This window comes from Dermacentor silvarum, chromosome 1 (genome assembly GCF_013339745.2).
Source record: "Dermacentor silvarum isolate Dsil-2018 chromosome 1, BIME_Dsil_1.4, whole genome shotgun sequence".
NCBI lineage: Eukaryota > Metazoa > Arthropoda > Arachnida > Ixodida > Ixodidae > Dermacentor > Dermacentor silvarum.
The window spans coordinates 100,532,664-100,557,265 of NC_051154.1; the positions used below are offsets into that span (position 1 = coordinate 100,532,664).

The 24,602-nt window shown below is 44.9% G+C and overlaps 1 protein-coding gene across 1 annotated transcript; it reads left to right on the forward strand.

Moving 5' to 3' along the window:
• Window positions 1-6,740: 6,740 nt before the first annotated feature.
• LOC125944749 (uncharacterized) lies at window positions 6,741-20,089 on the forward strand. The gene is made up of 5 exons (XM_049665920.1): window positions 6,741-6,904; window positions 11,280-11,408; window positions 16,270-16,449; window positions 19,829-19,933; window positions 20,006-20,089. Exons 1-5 carry the CDS (start codon window positions 6,809-6,811, stop codon window positions 20,087-20,089), a joined length of 594 nt encoding a protein of 197 aa, XP_049521877.1. The 5' UTR covers window positions 6,741-6,808.
• Window positions 20,090-24,602: the final 4,513 nt, after the last annotated feature.

Consider the following 24,602-nt stretch of genomic DNA (forward strand, 5'->3'; position numbering starts at 1 on the left):
TATTTGTAGATTTTGTAATGGTTCGCGAGCAGTAGCGATGATACAGTGAATGTGCGTGATACATGTATAAATATTTGGCGGTCTTGAGCCCTGGGCTCAGATTTCATGACCGACGACTGTGCTCGCTGCTATCGTTCTGATTTGAGTTTTGCTTGTCCTTCTGCGCGCAAGATTGCTTAATAAGGAGTTAAATGAATAATATCGCATTGATTATGTACCTAGATATTCAAAGTATATAGCACGCCTAGCCCATTTATATAACACAAAGTAACAAAAAAAGAACAATTGGCACCTACTTCTCCCACGTTTTGGTAACAAACCCTGAATACCTGCACCCTGGATAAAGGCCTCCCCTACAAACGATTTGATAGACCTAGAAAGATTATTTGTTTAATGTAAGCGAGGGAAGATGTTCGCAGTCTGACTGAAACATGAAATTATATATATTATATATATATATATATATATATATATATATATATATATATATATATATATATATATATATATATATAACATTGATGCACAGTTTGTGGGCTACATCAATGTATCCAGGATCGGCCGCAAAACCTTTCTTCTAAGTCGAATGCGAGTTATCGTGATAGCAATCTCCATATGCTTCTAAACCTTCCTGCGCACCAGCAACGCGATTTCGACAGAATATACAGCTTCACTAAGAAGAGAGGCTGCAGGAATAGCTATACACTTCAACTTCATGAGTTCGCTTAAAAACACATTGCAGGGAATAATTCGTCACTAAACAGCCACTACTTGCTTGGATCATTGCATCTTGTAAGCTACGGTACCCATACTGAACTCGATATTCGGCCAAATGAAAAAAAAAATTGACGTCACCGGCTTCCCACACTTTAACACATACACTTTTTCCCACTTTGACACTTCTAATTAATGCTAACGCATTAAAAACACTTTGACCCTTCTCTGTGAATTTGAAACGTATATCCGCCGTATCATATAAGAACGCCCAAATCACTCGCTTTTCTCCAATGTACTATACCACAGCAAAGCCACAGAGCGTGATCTCAGCAAGTAAAGGGCATTTTATTACCTACAATATTGGTCACGAGAATAAGCATTGATATGTGTAAGACCCTAGTTTGCGTGCAGCGAGCAGAAAACACCGAAAAAATAGTACCGCCAGCGTACGCGATATTTAATTGGTGGTTTTAATTAAGATATGCACCATCCGAGATGACAACCGTCGCGAGGCAAGAGGACCATTGAAATGGAAAATTTACACACACTCCTGTGCCCCTTGGTATACAGACGCGAGGTTCTCGTGCCCGTGTTGGCGCCTCTGTTATCTTTGATCGCTCTAACACTGCAGATGGAGCACTGCTGTTGTTCATTGTCAATACGATCCGGACAAACTCTCGTCTTGAAGCTGCTATTTGAGTTTAGCTTAATTTTAACCTAGGTGCTTAAGCTCTAATACCCACAACGCACTTTTATTTTACTTCTCTTGCTTTTAGAAAAGAAAAAAAAAAGAATACCTGCCTTCTTTTTTTTTTTTAATACTCTATACACAGTTTGGTGAACATATTTTAGTGGGGGCGAAACGTTGTGATAAAGAAGAGCTATTCTAGTTGGTTTAGATGGCAAATTAAATACCTCAGTGTTACACAAACATCTTTTTGCTAAACCACGTCATGAACCAAATCTGTGTCTTGATGCTGTGTCATCCTATACGCAGCAGTACGTCAGCCATCAGTGCACCGGAACGTTATCGTACATCAGTGGTGCCATGCTTCTCACCTCGCAAGCAGAGAAGTTAAACACGTCCGGGGTAAGTCGACGTAGGATCATGAGCTGCGCTCCGTTCAGATTCAGGCTGACTCCCGCTGCAGCGAGAAGCATGCACAGGCGAGAGACAAGTTAGATGAGGAAGCAGTGAATTCAGTCTCGGCTAAAATTACATGACGATGTACAGCACTAGCAGAGCATAGCCTGCACTTCCACCTTCATTATCGCTGCGAAAGTACGGTATTACACAGTGGCACTGTGAGACCAAAGGCTCACATATGCGCTGCTAAGACATGAGAAGAAAAAGAAGCGCTAGTGAAAGAAAAAAAAATCCTGAGGAATACCTATTTCAGTTAAATATCCTGACATACAAAATGCTGATGGAGAGGAGCAGAAGGCAGCAAAATACTTTTCAATGGAACTTGTAGGTGGCCAAGGAAACGTCATTCTTGCCGGGCCACGGCAGTGCAGATGTGAGATTCAACATTGTTCAAACGGGAAAAAAGGCCCGACCGAGCGGACAGAGTACGATGGGAATTAAGCTCGAGCCGGGGGCCGAATGTGTGCGTCCGAAAGGCTAGTCATCCTGAAGCGGTGTGACAAATGTAACGAAAGACACTGCCTAATGGCAGAATTTGGAGAGCCGTGTGAAGTTTACTAATGTTCACCCGCGCTTATAAATCTACAGACCACGATACCGTGATAATACCGTGATAAAGTCAGCCTTTAGTGTAGTACTGCTAAGACGGTGGGGAAATATCGCTTTTTTTTTTTTTTTTTTGGTACTTATGCCAGGTTCCTGCTTATGCACTGCCCGTATAGTAAAATTTTGATCGCGTTCTCCGGGTGTCAGCGTCCGCTAAGAAATGACAAAAAGGGAGCGCTCCGGATTTGCACCAAGCGTCATGCTCTGAGGAAGTGACGTGCATGTGGTACGAGTCCTGTGATGTGCTGTAAGAACGTTGAAACATTAAAAGCATTAAATTCGAAGTATGCAAAAGAAGCACGTGTGACGCCGCAACAGGCCTCAAAATCTTAATGACACGCTTATTCGGTTGCCCTGGTGTAGGATTGAGTAAGTCACTGCTGGTTCGAGAAAGGTGAGATGATTCTGGAGATTGAGTGATGAAAATGATCTGTTTCAGCGTGCACAGCATGCAATATAAACATTCGGCGAAACGGAACGAAGCCGTTTGCTGAATTTTTTTTCTTGGGACAGGCCATTTTCACTACAATGCATTTACTCCTAATGCATACGCGCTGACTGTTTGATGTGTTTGTGTGTCACACTTCGTGTTCATCCCACGGCTAGAGTCGATTTCGCTGCTGCTCGTGATCCGATGGTGACGTGACAGGGACATTGGCGAAACAAAATGGCAGTACCGGGTTAAAAAGGAACGTTCAAAACTGATTTCGCGTTTCGTAAAGGCCCTCTCGTCATATAGTAGGCCCTCTCGTCATATAGTAGGAGTAATGGCATATAGTAGGAGTAATCAGCAATGGCTCGAGCGTCGTCGTCTTCTTCCACAGCTGGCTCCGTTGCCGCTAATCATTCCAGCGTAGAATTTCACTTCTCTTCTGTCGTAATGGGCAGGCCGCGTTTACGGGGGGATGAGCCATTGCTTAAGAGGGTATGAGCCAATCATTGTCTTACGTGACAGATAGATTTAATAACAGATGGGATGCGCGAATGTGTGTGCGTATTTATTGTAACGATGACCACCGATCAGGACAATAAATATATTCGTACCTTTGTTCAAAATTCTGTGTCACCTATGTGTCGTGCGCTAAACAGCTTCGCTGGTCATCCGCCTTCACAGAGTGGAATGGCTCATTAATTTTTTTACTTCTTTTGCAGATGATTTCGATGCTGATTGGATCATGTCACTTCTTCCACCTCATTCACCTTTTCTTCAAGCTCTACGCGTAGCAGCCGCTGCTGTCTCCAGCTCGAGTCAACGTAATTAAACCCGCAACACCGTTCCGAAAATCCGCTTCCGTGTGCCAGTTTTCTCTTCCTCACGTGCATAATTTTAAACGAAGCGAACGCCCACGCACGCAAGGGTGTCTACGCCCTGAGCATTGCTAGACTGTGGCGTCATGCGATCGGAGGTCACGTGCTATAATAGAGTTTCCATTGCGATTTTTCTTTTATAAGCGCACTATTAATGAAGAGTATCGCGATGTTGCGAGAAACGCGAGAGTGCTTTTTCAACAACGCAGGCACATCATTGCCTGCCGCAGCAGAAACGCGCACCCGCGAAGCAATCGTTACTCGTCACGCGATGCCCCTAAATATACTGTTTTACGATTTTCACGTTTTCGCGTCCGTATAAAAACACACACTGCGCAATCGAGCTGTCATGTATACTAATGTTCGCTGCAAGTAATGGCGTAAGAAACCTTTCCTGCAGTTTCCTAGGTGTCAGCTGATGTACTTTGGTGTCGACGAGTGTTCCGTCCCCTACTGGCGAAGGCAGCACGAAAAGCTGTGTCTGCAAATAAATCTTGCTTTGTGTTGAACCTGTGGCTTTGTTTCTAAGGTAAGTCCTGTTTGGAAGAACTCCTGTGAGCTTGTATAATAGCACTTTCTCGCGGTAAATTTCCCCCCCGTAATCATTGCACCCCCGAACTCTGCATCAATTATGCGAGGATTATGCGAGTAAATACGGTAATACTCGGAACGATCCCGCTTATTTCTGAAACTCACGCTGTAGCGATCATTTGATGGGGTCTCTATACTGGTGTGATATTAGGCACATTTCCTACTTGCACAGTTTTGTAGGATTACGCGTACCAGTTTAGCTCATCCAGTACTACTTTTGCATGCGTGGCAATACATTTCTGACCTCAGCATGGATGTTCCCGTCTTGCTTTCCTTTGAAGCTTTCACTTTGAGGTAGAGCCATCAGAGCTTCTGCAATGCTATGAAATAATTCACTCTTGATTCACATTGCCTGTCTTTCCAAAAAATGAAAATATTTTATTTTTATGTTTCACATTTGTCGATTCACTCCACTATGATATCTGACGTCACCGTTCAATAGCACGTCTTTCCCCAGTAAGATAGTTTTTTTTTCTAAGCTTCTTCAACGTAATTTGTGCAAACCGCCCCATTATTGGCCGATTCTCCATTGTGGGTATGTGACACTTGTACAGAAACAACGACAACAACAACAACGACAGTAACGACGACAAGATTCGGCTTGCGCCCTCTCCCTTTATGCCTTATTGGGGTGTTGCTATATAGAGCTGTTCGTCACGTCTTACGCTGTCACCATTTATAGTCTTTAAAGAAAATCATTTAGGAACTGTAATTTCTCCGATTCGGCCTGAAATCCTTGTACTTTTTCTCCTTGGAGCTTCGGTCTTGGTCTGTCGTTAAGGAGTTTCTGTTTGTTTCAGCGTGTTTCTCTTGCTAAATTATTGATTTTTTTTATTTCACATTTTCATTTATTCTCCCCTGCAATGTATAGCTTGCTTTTTAAACAGCGCCTATAACGTCTCTTGCTAATGCCGTCCGAGTCTTGACCAATCCTCCGGGTATGCGCCATGAATAGCTAGTGTGCAATCAAACCAAGTAGATGTTATTGTTAAAAATTGAATGATTTTTTTTTCACCTCATGGTACTATAGTTTGCTTTATGCCGCGTTATTCGTGGCCCGAACATGGCACGTAGCCGTAGTGGGTACTCGCCATAGGTGAGAACCATCATCATCACCACTACCACGAGAAAGGTGAGGATTTCTACTTCCGACGGACAGGTACGCCGACGTTTGGAAGGTGAGATGAGGTACGCCGATTCCGCGCTGAAGCAAATCCGCGAGTTATTGGGGCGATCAAGTTCCAAGCCGAAGTCTGCGTTCGATGCATTACGAAGCACACCGCGCTGGAACTGCGAATGTCTGGTCAGGCTTATGCTGGTCAGGCTTATGCACGCACGGCAAGCCCGTTCGCTTGACTCTCGTCCCGTCTTCAGACAGGCTTCACCTGTTACTGCACTCTGCCTGCTTGCGGAACGTTGCGCGCCAATCATGACGTCGGGAATCGTGGCGAAGGCCACATTTCGTGTTTCTTGTGATAAACTGAAGCACCCCGGCAGAACGTACGTTCTACGTGTGCGCACACGGTAGGTTGTGTTGCAAAGACGCGCATCTTTGCAACACAACCTACCGCATGTTTCTACGAGGACTTTAAGTAATATTTAAAGATAGCCGCAAAAAAAAATGCAGCAAAAATTTTGCGGCAATTTAGAGACTTTTTAGTCTCATTTTAGTGGCAGGCTTTAAAAAAATATATGGCAACATCTGGCTCCAGCGTCCCGATTGGCCGACATTTTCTCTTACGAACAATTCTAGCGTAAGTGGGTCTTGTGAATTCGAGCCCTGACTCTATGAAGATTCCGAAGATCGTGAAGTGGCACTTGCGTTCAAAACGGAAATTTCCGTCGACCGAAATTCTTCTGCGGGGCTGCATTCACAAGTATTTTCGTTCGTGAGTGCTGTTCGCCATTGGCCGATAAGCTTCGCTAATAGTATGTCCAACATCGCGATTGGCTAGGAAGTGCCCTGCGAACAGTTCTACCGTCAGAAATTTTTTTGTGAATACAAGCCCTGATGTTACACAGCTAATTTTCAAAGGGTTTTACTTCCCAAAGGAGCACAATGAGCTTCGTCTCCACGCGAGCAGCTCTGAAACATTTTTGCGCACCTGGGATTTTAACGCTTTCTTAAATACAAGTGCAGCTGCGTTTTTCTGCATTCTTCCTCCATCGGAATGCACTCCGATGGAATCGGAATTTCTTCGCGGCGGGGAGTGGAAATCGTAATCGAAATTGGAAAATCGGAATATCTCCGCGGCGACGATTGGAAATCGCCATCTAGCGCGCTTGATTTGCAGCCGCAGGACGCCACAGCCCGTTGGAGCTATAACACCATCCCTCTACCATTCTGTTTCAGCATCATGGTGTGAGTGCTCCCGCGTGAACCCAGCGTCACCATTATAGCGGCTCCGCGTTGGCCCTTCGGGCTTCAAATGACCAGGCATGGCCAGGAGGAGCCTCTACGCCAAGCGGAAGACGCTGTACTCGAGTCGGAAGACGACCGCCAAAGCCATGGCAAAGCGGACCCCCAAGAAAAGCGTGAGCAGAGAGAGAGAGAGGGTTCATGGAACAGCGCGAGGGTTATATCTGATCTATAGCTAAATAATAGTGTTCGGTAATTAACTTGAGCCAACGAGTTGCTTACTCCTTACATGCGTGCCCAAATTCATATTGTTCCGATCGGTAGACTTTTCCGAGCCTCAAAATGCTATCGCTCATTCGAGTTCGCGACAGAACTGCCGAGTAATTTCCAGGTTGTACAAAAATGTAACCACTTACTCCGCGGTGATTGTCTATACGCAACTCATAGGCTCACTCTTAGATGACAGATAACATAACGCTGTGCGCATTAAGCTACATAAGCGAGTGCTATCTTTTAAAGTGGCTTTACCACTGACGTTCGCAAGAAGGTTGAGACTGATCAACTTACGCCGCACTCAGAGAGCAAGGACAAGTTATGGAAAGAATACTTTTGCTTCAGTCAACTTACATATTAAACGAGGTTGAACAGAAGCTCAATTTCAATTGCCCAGAAAAATCTTTCAGCAGACAAGTTAAAGTAATATTAATGCAAGAAAAAAAATATACAGGGTGGTCATTTTTACGTTTTATGGAATTTTTAAAAATCGTCTGTGGCAGATTGCATTATTATTGTCCTTGAGATGTATTATTCTAGGAGGCGGACATTACTAGCACGAGAAATCGAAACAGATGTTCAACTAATTAACAAAAATCTGCCAATTTTCTTTTGCATTAATTATTTTACGGCCCATATTGCAATTCACGAATTGTAGCCGGTGAGCTTGCAAGACCTATTCATTTGAAATGAATTTCCAGGATGACACCAGTTTCGAGATATTATTTCCAAAAGTGTGGAACAGAATACATGGGCGGTCCAGTTACTTTTGTGCTTCAGTGCATAGAAGAGCGTTTAGTTAAAAGTAAGTGGAACAACAGTGCATTCTTACGGAGAGTTTGATAGCGCATATCTCCAAACTGGTGTCATTCTGGAAATACATTCCAATTAGATGCGCCTTACAAACTCACCGGCTACAATTCATAAATTCCAATATGCACTGTAAAGTAATTAATTCAAAAGATATTAGTGCACTTTCGTTATTTAGTTCAATATGTGTTTACATTTCTCGTGCAAGAAATGTCCGCCTCTCTGAATGATCCAGCTCAAGGACTAGAATTATGTTATCTGCCAACATGCTATATTTTTAAAAATCCATAGACCTTAAAAATGATCACCCTGTATTCTGTTGGCAGGAACGCAAAGCAATCTTTAAGCACAGTACCCGCACACGATATTACGCAATACAGTATTTATGTAAGGTGGTATGATGCCATATCCAATTAGGTTCCTTATTTTACGTTTTCTTATGTAACATCGCGCCCCCAGTTGTTGTAGTTTAGCTACATGATTTGTGTTTATTGTATTCAGTATATCAATTCTACATTCCTTGAGTTCGTTTTTTCTCACTTTGTTTTCTATTTGCTCAGAGTGACTTAATTTTTTTCCACGTGCATGGCGCTCTTTGGCCATATCTGGCCCTTGCGCCACTAAACACTAGACATCATCATCATCTTTCTTTTTCTTGTTGTGTACTAGATTAACACTTTGCTGTAGTCCCAGGTTGTCTATGCAATGTCGTATCTGTAAATTTTGTAATTGCATGCGAGATTAGGTGCTCTGCAAGATGTGTTTTTGTACTGCGGTTGTTCTTGATATCACAATTTGTTTATATCTGAGTACTGTACGAACTGATCACAAATGTGTTGGGACCTCTGTAAGGCGTTTTGCGTTTAGTTTCAACCACCTCTCGATTTGACAAGGAAACAATAAACAAACAATAACTCAAAAATGAAATTGTTTTACGCCAACCATATGCATGCCTTACTTTCATTCTCTAAAATACGATATCAGCGTGGGTAGATCCGAAAGCATAGATATAAGCGTTTTTTTTTTAGACGGCGCTATGCTTCGACATTGAATAACAGCGCAAATAAATGTTGGTCTAAATAACATGGGACAAAGTACTCGAGACAAGGTAGATGTTGCTGGTTGTATTATATGCGCACCAGAAAAACATAGCGACAATCCGCGCCATATTGTGAAGGAATTAACGAATGTCCTCGATCGTCGACAGTAGAAACCGCAAAACCATTTTTGAATGTATGTAATCTGGGTGACCCATCTGGTTTTCTCGAAGTGGACCTATATTAATTTAGAAACCCCCGCTGTCTAAGTGCAACAAGTGGAAGTCAGTTAGCCCTGGAGTATGAGTATTCAAGTGATATGCCTATAGCTTGACGCAACTGAATTCACAAAAAAACACTTCTTACACTAAAATTTTTCAGAAGAAAGAATTTTAGCTAATCCGGATGCCAGCCATATCATTAGCCAAAGCGGCCATCCAAAGGCAAATCGAACTTACGAAAGAAAAGCTTTGTGAATCTGGCCCCAGAGGCCGAATTCACAAAGCTTTTCGTTCGTAAGTGCTGCTTGCCATTGGCCACCCGCCTTCGCTAATGATATGTCCAACACCGCGATTGGCTTACACCTGCTTCTACGAACAGTTTTAGCGTAAGAACGTTTTTGTGAATCCGGCCCCAGTTGACTAGAAACTGTGCAAAAACAAAATGCGTTATATTTCACTATCGCAAGAAACATATTGATACTGATGATTGATATTTTAAATACTTAGGAGTTATCTTCTATGAAAATTGACATTGGCATGAGCAAGTACAGAATGTGTGCGCAAAGGTTGCCTATGGCTGCTATACTCTAATAAAAAGGCTCGCCAATATTTTGCACAAGCTATACTTCGTACACTGTGCCTCTCATTATGCCACTGTCACAAAAGGTACTATCTGGAATCATGGAGTGTAACGTTCCACTTTTTATATAAAACCTCCAAAACGACACCAAAAAGCGAATGTATCGAGTAGAAAGTCACGATCAAACTACAGGTGACATGCTTCGATCCCAACGCGTTCTTTCAGTTCCGATGTTGCGAAACTACAAGACTGCTCTTTCAGTCAATAACATAACCAATAGAAACTCCCATCTTCCTGTTGGCCTCTTTTACTTACCATGCGTAATGCGCAGCATTATTCGAATGGGAACTTGCCTATTCGGCATGACGTTTATAGCGAATGACTAATAGAATATAATGCAACTAAAGTTAGAAGCATCAGTCCCCTTAGATAAGAACTGCACATAATTTCAGACTGGCATACAAGTCGTTCTTTCTGCCTATGTAAGACCTGTGAACTTATAATGTATGTTGGAGACATGGGGCCCTACAACGTAAAACAATTCCAATCTGTTTTTATTGCAATCTCCTGACGTAAAATTTACGTAACCGTCAGCGCAAACATCGGGCGGTGACCCGCAGCGTTGTTTGAAGAGCCCAATCAAACGCTCTCCTCGTTTTTAAGTCACCTTTGTTCACTTTCAAAATCGATAACATTGCCTACACTCAGCGGTTTTTCTTATGTAATTGGCTGACAAGAAGCGAGGAGCATGCAGAAGCGTGGAGGCTTTCGGTGAGGCCGAGCTAGCGCAGAGAATATAGATATCTAGATGAAGAGGGCGGTGCCGGCTTCTGAGATTGACCCGTTTCGCCTTACTTAGCTTGCGGTGGCTGGTCGAAAATCGAGGCGGCGTGCAATGGAATGTTAAAAATGGCGCTAAAACGGATCCTCAGTGAAGAAGAGTTGGAAAAACGATGTCGTATACGTAGCTGAAAGCACTCGACAACGTTATACAGCTAGGCAAAATTTTTTTCTACGCAAATAAGTGCATTCTGCCCGGCAGCTACGAGTTGCCAGTGCCAGAGCAATCGGCGGCCAGCCATCTTCTATTACTTCCGGAACGGGGCCCTCTCCGGCTATGCCAAAAAAAAAAAGAAAAAAACAAAAAAATGCAGTTTTGTTCGACATATAAATGTATCCTTAATACGTACACGTCACTTTGACGTGGTGAGTTTTCGCGGTTTTGTGACACCGCGTGACAGAAAGGCGAAGTGGGCGCTGCCCGAAAACGTTTGACTAATAGCGGGGGGCTGATTGCAGACAATGGAATAAAAACACTTCAGAATAGCTTTACGTTATCGCGGCCACAGTTTGAGTATATGTTCATTTTATATTGAATATATATATGTGTGTGTGTGTGTGTGTGTGTGTGTGTGTGTGTGTGTGTGTGTGTGTGTGTGTGTGTGTGCGTGTGCGTGTGCGTGTGTGTGTGTGTGTGTGTGTGTGTGTGTGTGTGTGTGTGTGTGTGTCCACTTTATGCCCACTGCGACTTCTGTTGTTGCTTGAATGAGAAGGTCTGAAAAAGATGTCTTAAATTTCTTGACCGTATTGCAAAATTGTAACCCTGGCGTTTGACGTTATTCGCTCACAGGTGCAACAACAACAACCCGCATACGATGAAGACGATGAAGTCGACGATTTCACCGATGTACCACAGCATATCCAGTTGACGTTGCAGTACACCATCACGTCGCAAGGACTTCTGGTCTTGGCTGAAACGGTACTCTTGATCCTAGGTGTCGAGTGTATGCTATCGATCGCAAAAGTTCACGCTACGTGGCATGGAAGAAGGAAAGTCTCTCGCGGCTAACGTATGCACCTTGTACCAGAAAATTACAATGTCTGCGCTGCATACCGCGTGCCACCAACAGATGAGGTCCAATGAGAATAGCATTTCAAGAAGTTGGTAACAGAAGAAGGATAAGGCAAGTATGGCTCACTTTGGAAGCGTCACATGCACGCGGAGCTCCACAGTGAGTTCAGTGTATCTAGCCTAGAAGGATCTCATTTAAAATATGCATCCGCGTCTCTTTCTTCTTTTTTTTCTCTATTTCTCTCTATTATAAAGCCAAAGCGCGTGTTTTTTTTTTTTTTTTTTTTTTTTTTTTATAGTGTGGCTAGGATGTGCAGAAGGCACACGCTGCCGCCCTCCTGCTTTCGAGCAGGTGCTAACTGGGGCTCACAGCGGCCCAGTGTGATTTGCGCCGCCGTCCATGGAGCTATCGTTGGAGAGGTATTACACTTACCTTGAGTAATCGCGACTTCGGAACTGACGCCGCTCAACTACGGACGCCAAGGTTAGGTTGCCCATGTGACCATGGAAGCTGCTTGCAGAAAGTAACATCAGAATGCGCGTAACATCATTGATTGAAGCAGCAGCTTCTTTGAATTTGCGGCATTCTGACCATCATTTCATCATTATAAGCGTGTTGAATGCAGGATGCACATTGTGGTTATACAGTCCAAAAGCGGAAAGACGCAAGAGACTGCACAAGCAGAGAAGACACGTACGCCCAGCGCTGAGCAAACTGCTTCTCTGCATAGACCCGCACCGTGGTGCTGTAACCGTAGAGCATTCTGAATCGACGTACCAAGCGTGCTTGTCCTTTAGCGTTAGATCGCGACGGGCCGGACGCGCGCGATACAGGGACAGTCATCGGCAACCATATATGCGCCTTTTTCGTTCTTTTTCTTCTTCTCTTTATTTTTTTTAATTCCTTATAAATACGCTTACCTGTCGGATTCGCGAGGGTAAAATCACTGCCCACTTAGTTAACTGTTCAAAGTATACACACGATCTCGCGTCTCTGACTGCTTGGCACATAACAGTTGGTTTCTGAAATTCAGCAACTATATTCCCCCCCCCCCCCCCAAAAAAAAAAAAAAAAAAAACATCGTGCATGAAAGAAAGTGAAGAAATTGTGGTGAAGAGGAAGCGAGCCGTTGCATTACTGCCTATGCGTTTTCTCAAGTCTATATACCTGTTTATTCTGCGCAAATCGTGCATCGCATATGCTTTACTGGAGGAAACTATAAGATGACAGAAAGCGTATACGTTTACATAAGACGAGAGCTGGGATAATAGTGCTTATAATGGGGATTGATGTGCTGGAAATTAACGGATAAATTTAATGGATGAACATTAAAACTAAAGTAACTGCGTCTAAAGAAACGAACAGAAAAACAACGAGGACCACCAACTTCGATCGTTTCCTTGGTCACCATTACCGTATGTGTTTCGAAGTGTACCGACAGCCGCAGCTTCCGACGCACTGATATGTTTCTTATGCGCATGTATGAATCTACAGTCGCCAATACACTTGTCCAGAACGGGAGACGGCGTGCTTTACCGTGCACTGGCGCTATCTACCGGAGGTAGCTGGGTCCAGATGATCTGCCACACTTCGAGGGGCATCGATTCGAAGGCCAACTTAGTTTCGCTGTTCACTTTGAAGACGTCAGCGCAATGAGCGTTAGTGCAATGAACGCATGTTCAAAAAAAAAAAAAAAGACATAAAAGGCATGCGCTGTCGGTGTTTTGTTTCATGACATTTCTTTGTGGGCTGTCAGTCTCGAAATTCCCAGGAATAACTCTAAGAATGTAAGAGAAGTTATGAGCAAGTTTGGTGGTATAGAACTGAAGTGCCGTATAGACTATTCTTCGCTCACAGGACGCCAACGCCGGACGCCGACACCGTGGTTGATCCCTCTTATATAGGAATCGGTATAGAACACGAAAGTGAAACGTGTCTTCACAGAAGTAGTGTAATGTTTATTGCACATTGATATATAATGTCTATTGGTGTTTTGTGGCTAAAGCGCCCTTAGGCGTTGATGCACCCACGCTGACGCCTGGTGGCACGTCTCCTCCATCACGACTACCAACGTCGAGGACCATGAGCAACCGTCGTGCATATGGAAGCTGCACTACGCTGCACACGCTAGCACAACGCGAAAGACGAAGCACGTAACTGACACACTAATACAACGCGCAAGACAAAGCACGTAACTGAATCGTCACCGAGTCAAATCAGCGCGTACAGCGCGTCGTAATTGCAGCCTCCGCGATCAACTTCAGAAACATTTTCAGAGCTAATTGCGGAGGCCACGCTCCGCTGTGCTGAGTACGGTGAACGCCACCTAGGTGGCGTTGGTAGTGCTTCTTGATGCCAGAGTCCCTTCGAATGCTGGCATCGAGGCGTCGTAGTGCTGAGACCCGTTCACTGTCGGTGCGCGTTAGTGTCATAATGCAGTACTTCTCTTTTCTGCTCGTAGGCGGCGGCACCGCCCCGAGCAAGAGCGCGGGTACACGGAGGAGTGTTAGATATATAAGGCGCGTCTGTGTAGCTCTCTGCAAATGCGTTTGTGGCGCAATGGGTTAAACGCTCGGCGATCTATCGTCGCGGACCGAGAGGTCGTGGGTTCGATTTCCAAATTTTGCATGTTTGTGGAACTTTTTCTTCTGGTTTCTTTCTTTGTATTATGTTCGTGTACATTGTAAGCTGACGTATTTCCGTGACGGAAATACGTCAGTGAAGTCTTGGTGGACCCCGGCATAAAACACTTTCGTGTTAAAAAAAAAGAACATCGTCTCAAGCCAGTGGCCAGGGGGAACCGCTGCAAACGCACTGTTGAGCGTAAAAGTCGAGGCAACGTATAATCCAGGCAACTTATAACAATAGAGTGAACTTTCGTCTATTGCGGACACTTTCACAACAACCAAAGAGCTTCGCAAGGAGCCTATGAGAAAGCCGTCCACTTATAAGGAGCTGATAGCCTGCTCAGTTCGGCTAGAACAAATGGAATTAATCGCGGAGCAGCAGGGTCTCGACGTGCTGCAGGGGGCAGTGGAGAGGAATGGGCACCACCGCCATAAGACGCGTCGCTTTGTCTCTCTCTCTTCGAAGTGTCATTGCTCTCGGACTTTCGATATTCCTGAACAGTGTAGAACATATTTTTTTTTCTGGGGGGGGGGGGGGGGGGCGTTATCAACTCAATTTTTGGCTGCCGTTATAGCGATCGGTGCTGCTGCATACGATGGCGTATAGATGTCGCAGAGAGCACCTCAGACGAAGCAATTGCTGGCGAAGTGCAACAACTTCCCGAAAAAGAAGTCTCCAGCAGCGAAGATGGCCAAGGCACTAACAAACTTTCAGCTATGCCAAGGCACTAACAAACCAAGGCCAAGGCACTAACAAACCTTCAGCTATGCCCCACCCCCTCCCCCCTTCCCCAAATGTGAGGGGCTTCACAATAGAGCACTGCACGGGCTCGGGCTTACCCGAAAGCCCGGGCCCGGCCCGGCCCGTGGGCAGGGCCGGGCCGGGTAGAGGAGTTTTTTCACGTGCTCGGGCCGGGCTCGGGCACGGTGTGTGCTTTTTGACCCGGGCCCGGGCCGGGCTCGGGTTTTTTGACGCGGGCCCGGGCCGGGCTCGGGCTGTCTGCGAGTTATTCTCGGGCTTCTCAACTCTGAAAAACATGTATTTTTCAGTCTCGGGCCGGGTTCGGGCCGGTTTCGAGTCGGGCTCGGGCCGGGCTCGGGCTTAAGGTAAAGGGGGTGGCGGGCCGGGCCGGGCGGGTAACGTAGATTATTTCCGGGCCCGGGCCGGGCCCGGGTCTCGCAATAAAAGTTTTGATCGGGCTCGGGCGGGCCGCCCAATGTAAAAACGGGCCCGGGCCGGGCCCGGGCCGCAAAAATCGGCCCGTGCAGTGCTCTACTTCACAAACGACCACGTCCACAGTTTGGCGAACTTCGAGATTGTGATTACCTGGTTTACACTGATTAAGCTTATTTAACTCGCCGATTTCTGCCAGCAAGTGCCGTGGGCATAATGTTTGGTAACAAAGCGTCTCCCCCCTTTTGCGTCTTGTTCAATTCTTGATTTATAGTTTTGAGGGAAAGTTCGAGTATTACGAACTTCTGATTTATCGAACGTATTTAGTGCAACGAAGGTGTTCGTTGTATCCGGGATCTACTTACTTGCCGCGCTCTAGACAACTGGGGATGTACTATGACTATATACTGTTGAAACTTTAACAAGACTAAATGAACGCGAACGCGTCTCTGCGCTCGCGCGGCCACCGGCGTGTGTGACAATGGCACGATTTCGTCTTGGACGCGGATTTCGGATGAATTACATGCTCAACGACCGGCCACGTAGCAACGCAACATTCAGCTCGTAGTAACCGCTTGAAGAAGACGCTATCGCTTACCTTTTTGTCTTTCGTGGTGGGGTTTATGCTGTTGTGGAACAACCTTATTATGAATGATAATACAGACCGCGGGTTCCCCATCGAAAATACTGAAATTTCTCGAGGTCGGCGCGCAGCCTGAAGCGGGGGGCTGCGCGCCGATCTCGCTGCAGTATGTAGAAATAAAAAATTAAAACCCGCGCTCTGTTATCGTACGAAAGGCGAGCGTATAATATGGTCGCCTATGAGAATTGAGCGAGGCTCTTAATTTCACAACGTACGTGTAACAAGCCCAGCATAATCGCTCTCGTGGTACTTGGAACTCCGGGTCGAATCGGCTGCCTCCTTCTCACTGCCTTTGCATAAGACACTTACTTTACACTGCGCAGGGTGGCGCCATGGCCCTCCTGTTGGTGTATGTGTTTATGACACGCTATATGACCGACAGCGAGTGGTACGCACACGGTATCTTCCTAGTGGCCTTTACCTACGCCCTAAACGACCTGCTTGTCATCATATCGGCTCTGTCATCGCCCTCCACCCAAATGCACCTGCCGCGCACCACGTTCGTAAGTGCACCTCCGTATGCTACTTCATCCTTGCAATTATTCAATGCACACAGGGCAGTCAGTCAATCAATCAATCAATCAATCGGTCGGTCGGTCGGTCGAGCAATAAAGTAGAGGAACAATTACTATGAAGGGCATGCACTGCTGGTGCAAACTTCTCTTGGGATGCATGCGAGCCATTATGACACCCGTGTAATAATTATTATAGTTGCACCTTTTGCTGGGACGCCTCAAGTCAAAGCTGTTTCGGGCGTTGTGCACTGTTGGCGCGATGTGCGGAGACTTCTGAAGTCAGCACAAACGTCAATGAACGTGAATTCTTCAATTTCTTGTCAAAACCAGCCATCTTGCGTCAAGCAGGCGGGGGAACCTTCACAGCCATTTACACATGGCAGAGCATCTGCGCGAACCTCTTCGCGCATGCGATGGGTTGCTCACTTGTTCAATACGTGGTACATAAACGTGTTTTTCCAAGCATGAAATAAGCCCGCAAATACACGAAAAAATTGCCGCGTGACTGGTCGCAACACTACATTTGCTAGTAGGTACAGCGTTTGACCGCTGGCGCCACGCTGTGCCGCTCGCACGTACCGCGTTTCTAGGTGGTTCCGTTCACCTAGGGCGCTCGAACGCAATGATATGGTTTGCACGAATGCAACCCTTGGAAGCGTGGCTGTATGGCTGAGTGGTCATGGCGCTCGCTTCAGGATCTTGCGTACGCGGGTTCGAAACCCGCTCTGGCTACATTTTTTTTAATATCACGCTTTTCCCTTTTTTTCTCTCTCACTGTTTGCCAGCGCGGTCGCTTGAACCCCGGCGCCACGGCGGCAGCCGTGGTGCCGGGCGCCGACGCGAAGCGGCGGTCGTTGGGGTGTTGCGGAGCGCAGCGTAGCAACACCCCAAATAAAAAAAATACTGCTCCAGTCAGGTAGACTGCTCCCTCCCTGATAGTGAGATTATATTTGGATCATCAAAACAGTGATGCGTTTATAATACCACCCATCCCAACAGCAGGCTAAGTCACCACCAGCCCAGCGTTTTCTCCGTCAACGCCTCCTCCGTTCCAACGGCGGCGGCTCGAAACATGGTACGCGCGAGCGGCGCAGCGTGGCGCCAGCGGTCAAACGCTGTACCTACTAGCAAATGGAAATACGCTGACTGGTCGCTGGCGGCACTTTGCGTGTATTCGCGGGCCTCTCTCGTGCTTGGAAAAACACTTATGTACCAGATATTTAGCAACATAAAGCTGGGTCAGGATTTTTTGTCGCTCTACAATTTTCGGATTGACAAGTTTAATCTAAATATAACATTTGAGAAGTTGATTAAATAATTAAGGCTAATTATGTAATTAGGTGGAATTCAAGAAATAATCTGGAAGAGCACATAAAAGTGCTCTTCCAGATTATTAACGCTAGGAAGAGCACATAAAAGTGCTCTTCCTAGCGTTACAGAAGCCCGCGAATACATGAAAAATGCCTCGAGCAGCCAGTCGCGCGTCAATTTTGCGTGTATTCGCGGGCTTCTTTCACGCTCGGAAAAACAATTTTATGTAGCACGTACTGAGCAACAGAAAGCTGTATCGGGAGTTTATCCTGTTGCTCTACAATTTTCACATTGACACTTTTCATCTAATTATAATATTTGAGCAATTTATAATACATTAAGATTAATTATGTAATTAGGCGGTATGCAAAAAATAATCTGAGTATCTCCAATCGACGGCAAACAACACAACCTTGGTTCTGCCCAGCCACGTGGCATTTGCATATTTTTAAAGTCAGGCTCAAGTTACGTGGGACAACCGGTTCATATATGTATAACGCACGCGTAATGCGGAGGCTGTCGGTTCGGCTCTCACCGGCGGCAAGCAATCTTTTCGTCCACTTTCATTTCCCTTTTCTTTATTATTTTCTGCATTTCAATTTCAACCACAGCTAATCAACCTTACGCTTTCCTTGGCTTCATTGTGTGTTGGACTTTTTATGGTCATGATTAACAAAACTCGAGCCCCTCGGTTTACCTTCTTCTCTCGTTTTTATATACAGGGTGTCCCAACTATCATGCACCAAGATTTAAAAATATGCAAATGCCAAGTAGCTGGACAGAACCAAGGTACTGTTGTTTGCCGTCCATTGGAGATACTCAGATTATTTTTTGCATACCGCCTAATTACATAATTAGTCTTAATGTATTATAAATTGCTCAAATATTATAATTAGATGAAAAGTGTCAATGTGAAAATTGTAGAGCAACATGATAAACTCCCGATACAGCTTTCTGTTGCTCAGTACGTGCTACATAAAATTGTTTTTCCGAGCGTGAAAGAAGCCCGCGAATACACGCAAAATTGACGCGCGACTGGCTGCTCGAGGCATTTTTCATGTATTCGCGGGCTTCTGTAACGCTAGGAAGAGCACTTTTATGTGGCGCGTATTGAGCAACAGAAAGCTGTATCGGGAGTTTTAACAGCGGAGCTGTTTAAGCCTGCCGTTAGTCCGTTAGTCGTCCCCAAAAAATGTGGTCCGATCCTGGCGGTAGTGCAGAAAGGGTCCAAGCGCAATGACACATACCCCTGTGAACTAGCGAAGCTGAGCTTGGCTAAGTCAAGCTAAGCATGGCTAGGACTACACTTAAGTGAGTCATCGATAGCCAATCGATAGCCAATCAATAGCTAAGCATGGTTAGGACTGCTTAAATTTAAGTGAGTCATCGATAGCCAATCGATAGCCAATCAATAGCTAATCGATAATCGATCAACAATCAATAAATTTCGGAAAATGCTGGGGATGACTTGGTAGTGATTAGCCTAGCCAAAAAGCCAGGACTAGCTAGGTGGCCATCAGCTCCGCTGTTTCTTTAGCATTGCTAATTTTTTTCATGTTGCTCTGTAATTTTCACATTGACACTTTTCATCTACTTATGACATTTGAGAAGTTGAAGTAGCGGAAATGTAAGGTATCTAAGAAAAAAAAAGAGAAAAAGTTGAATAGCCTTCACTATCACATTAAGAGGTGAGTGTGCCCCCAGCCAACATTGTATGTACAGGTTTTATGTCGTGATTTATAGTTTGATTACGCAAAGCAAAGCTGCGTTCACTGGCACTACTTAGTATAGGCCACGTGGTATAGGTCAACATGGCAGTGCTATAGAAACCGGTTTACCGGAGCGTGGCTCGCGTACCTATCACGTGAGAAACCGACCGACAACCCACATCGAACATCGGTGTAGCAGGCAAAAAAAGCTTCGCTTTAAACTGGAGGCTGAACTTCGGCAATGCTGCAAACATATGCACGGTGCTGTATCAGCACTCAGATGTATTTTGGCGACACCGTGTCCTGCGTGCTCATGTGGCTTTATACGATGTTGTGGTTTCTTACAGTACGCATTATACCATTGCTTTGGCGGTATCAGCTATGGATTCACTGGGGTCCTTGTGTACATGTTTGGCAATGACATCTCGTTACCCTACGCCCTGCACGCCGGGGTAAGTGTCGCTTGTCGCTTATATATCGCAGCCTGAGTGTTCTTTATCTGTTATTTCTGTGTTCTCTTGCAGATGACTGGACTCGGCCTCAGTCTTGTCCATTTTATTCACACTATCATCAACGTTCTGTTAGTGCTGTCTCTGGAGCCTGACTAGTACCTGCGAAAACTGTGACAAGCTTTTGCCTGAGAAATCGTCGAGACCGATGCAGCATGACCGAACGCCCCACCACAAAGTTGTTCATTAAAACACTTGGTTTCACATTTGAAGAACATTCCCATTGAAGTTCCCGCAGCAGGGCCAGTGTGCGCAGGTGGCAACGGCGATTACCCTATCTCCCCGCCCTTTCACCCATACCTTAACGGATAAGACTTGCCCATAAGCCTCGTGCGCGACCGATGGCGGCGCTACGAACGGCGCTCAGGTGACGTCAGTCATGGGACCCGCCTTTGTCGTCTGCTGCGCGCTCCGGCTAGAATAGCTTCATTTTCATGCGCGCACTCTATGGCTATGGCGTTGCGCTGCTAAACTCGAGGTTGCCGGTTCAACCCCGACCGCATTTCGACGGGGTCAAAATACGAAAACGCTCGCGTATACTTAAATTTAGATGCACGTTAAGAACCACAGGTGGTGAAAATGAATCCGGAGTGCTCCATTACGGCGTACCTTATAATCGTATGGTGGTTTTGGCACGTAAAATCCCAGAATTTCGTTTTTTTTTTCAATAAAAAAATTCATATAGCCACAGCACTCGCGGGCAGGGACAAGATCTCGTGACTCAGCCATAAAACATCGCGCTGAGCGAGTAAACGAGTCTACGCAGCTTTTTAATTGAAATCCGATCACAGGACTCATTCACAAAATTTCGCGTCAGCTAAGTGGAATTATAGTTGAATACAAATTTTAAAAAGTCACTTGGTGTTCCAAATATAAAACTTTTTCTAACCAGAAAAATCAATTTTATTTTTCAGTGACAAGTGGTTTATCTCGAACATTAGTTGCACCCCGCTCTATCATGTTTTGCAATCTTCAAGCGTGATTTACACTATTTTTTGCAAGTAAGTCTCATCACCACTTTCTAATGCAAAAATATTGTTTGTTTAGGTTAGCATAGGACTATTTCTGTTCAACGCACTTTCAGACTACCGGAGACCACTCGGAAAGCATCACTTTATCAGCGTAGAAATAAAAATATTGTTATAAGAAGCAGTAACGCCTGTGAATATTTTATTGCACTTTTGTTCGTCTACTCCCACCGCCCTTTTTGCCATAGTGCGTTTAGAGCTCCAGCTGCTTATTCGGTCAAGAACCAGCTAGTCTGATCTTCTAAACTTTCTTGTTTTGTTTTTAAATAAGTATGACGCGCTTACTAAAACAAACTACATTGAAAAAGTAAGGGGTCTGATTATGAGGCACGCCGTAGTGGAAGACTCCGGATTAATTTGGACCACTTGGAGTTCTTTAACGTGCACCTAAAAAAAGTATATTGAAAACGGCGATCTAAGCAAATGTTGTCGCCTGTTTTTATAGCGCTAATTCTCATCGTTGGACGAACCTCGCCCGGAAAATGTGCTCGGTACCCATGGCAAAGAAGGGCGAGCTGAGTCACGATGGAAGTAATGAAGTTGAATTAAAATTATCTTGCGAAGGTCAGCACAGCTGCACAAGGTATACAGAACTTTGTTTTGTTCACTAATATTGTCCGGTCTTCTATCAGATATTCCAGACCACATTGGTTCAATGCTGCTAAAACAGTGCATGCATTAACGCACTGCAGCGCACCAACTCGTTTCCTGAGAATTGCATCAAACGTCTTTCGTGATATGATTAACGCACTGGGTAGCAACAAAGTTGGAATGTCTGTGGCCAACGGAGCGGGCGACCGAGCACGCAGCACGCATTGAACAGACAAACACAGAATTACAGCGCAGACGCAGTAGCTGAAGGACAAATGCTGCAGTTCAGCGTCGAAAAAGGGCCGACAAATCATTATGAGTGCGCCACGACAACGGAACCGCAATGATGAGTAACCACCGCCGTATATACACGCATGTGTACACAATGACGACTATATAGCAGACGATGCCGCAGGAGCAATCGACACTAAGCGTAGTGACGACGGCGACTTCGCTCGATTTCGCAGAAAATAGTGTCCTAGAACAGTCTGTTTATACTGGTCTACAAACCTGCAGACTCGCATTTCAAAAACTCGAGCACAGCAGGCCGGCCGACAGCGCCAAGTTGCCATCACGTAGCGAGCGAGCGCGCAGCGCGCCAACGGAGTCCCCCCTCTGACGTCACACGCGAGAGGGCGCCACTGAAAGATCTCGGGACTGTTAGTCAGAGGTAGCGGTACAAGTATAAATTTCGAAGGAAAAAAAAACGATTATGGAGATGTATACAAAAAAAATGTCACAGTTTCGCCCTAAGGGCGAAGCAATGAATGCGATAGCAACACAGCAATGTCATACGAAGTAGGTGAGCGGCTTTGGTAGCAATATGAATTGTAGTAAACATGAGCTGATTAAGTAAGCAGGTCGATTATGGAGATGTATACAAAATGCTTGATAAAAAATATCTACGGGATACCTGATTAAATCTATAGCAGGCTAGGTGACCATTTGTCACCGCTCCTTTTCAAAGGGGATGTCAAAAAACCATAATCATCATCATCGGGGCTAATAACCCGGGACGCTGAGCTGTGCTGCAGGAATAACATATCAGTCTTCTTTCTTTCCTTCTTCCTTTCTTTTTTCTGTATGCACTTTTTGGCTTTTGTTTCCGGTGATGCACCATTCCTCTAAGCGGCCTTACTGAATAACGTTGTTTCCGGTTCCGTGCTCCATGTGCATGCTTCTTTAATGATTTCGCGTGACCAAGTGTACATATGTTCATGTCACTATTAGTTCTTTGCTGTTGCCGTTTACTTTTTATTATTTCACTGTAATGTGTTCGTTATATGCCGCATACGCAAGTAATGCACCGATTTATTGTTACCCAACTCCCCTGTATAATATTGTCTTCTGGATTGGTGACATGTCAACTAACTAACTATAACTAACTAACTAACTAACTAACTAACTAACTAACTAACTAACTAACTAACTAACTAACTAACCAGCTAACTAACTAGCTAAATAAATAAAGAAATTGGCGATTGTAATTTTTCCCTCTTCTTAACTAGACATGTTTTCTCCACCACCCTAATCATCATCTCAGGCATCAGTAAGCTCGGCTGTGCTGGGCGCTAATATCATATAATCCTCCTCCGAAACAAAAAGTACGCACGCATGTCACGGCATGACTCGATCGGCGACATTAGCGGCGATTTGGAAGCAACCGATTATTTCTGCTCGAATGCCAGAATGCCCGTGCACTTTCACGCTGCGAAGTGCACAGGTGCGTGAGGAACTCCCTAGCGGCTCTTGCGCATAGTTTACCATTTCATGGCGCGATCACACTTTTTTCAATGGACAGGCAACGTGTTCTTCGAGAAAAGCACAATAAACACCACGGCCGATTCACTTCAGAGTGTAAACAAGATGACCTGCGTGGAGAAGGCCGCAGATGAGCCCACCGAGCTGCAACAGAAAAGAAGCAAAAAAGAAATACATGTTGGTCATATGACACGCAACAGACCCAACAATGAGAAATTGAAGAGATTTTTTTTTCCTACAGCCCTATTGAGTATAGACATATCGCACGTGGCAGGAAGTACACACGTATATTTGCAGATTGATTATAAGAACAGGCGTACAACAATTTGAAATAACAATTAGCTAATTAACTATGTTTCACAAACTAAAACTTATTAGCTGAATGGGTACTAGAGTTGTCTGGATGTTGCGAAAGGTGGGTACAGCGTTCCTTCTAACTGACATACAACGTCCAAATGTCACGCGTACCCAGAGTAACACGTTCACTTTACAAAGATACCTCTCAATGCATAGTCAGTGGGGAATTTGCTTCAAATAAAAAAATTAAACAAAGCGTCATGATCAAAACGCATCATCCTACAACACTGTGTACGGCTATTGTTGTGTTCTACCCCCGATAATGTGGCGGAATGGAACGCGTGCCCTTTCTGTTTGGCTCATCTAATTTTACTCAATCATCCCGCTTTTTTCGTCCCTGTTTTTTTCGCGGTGTCCCTAACAACGAGTCTGTAATTCAAACGGATTATGAAGTGCTCAGCAGGCAAGGACAACAACAAGAAACAAATAATGCATGTACAATAACACACCAACAGGCCTAAATAGCAACCTATACTCAGCTATGATTCAATTTTGATTTTAAGCGCCCCAGCTTCGCTTATTTTTTAAAAACACCAATTTAAAAAATCGCCCCATGGCAGATAGCACAATTGTAGCCGGCGAGTAGTGCGAGGAATGTCGACTTGGAATGAATTCCGAGGATGGCACCGGTTTCGAGATATAGGCCTTCAAACTTGCGGTATAAGAAAATGCACTGTTGTTCTACTTCCTTTCTAAGAAAACTCTGTTTTATGCATAGAAGCAACAAAGTAACTGGAGCGCCAATGCATTTCGTCGGTCACTCTGAAAATTAATATCTCGAAACTGGCGCCATTCTAAATTTGTTCTAAGTGGATAGGCTTTGCGAACTTACCGCAAATTGCAATATGTGCCGTAAATTAATTAATGAAGAAGTT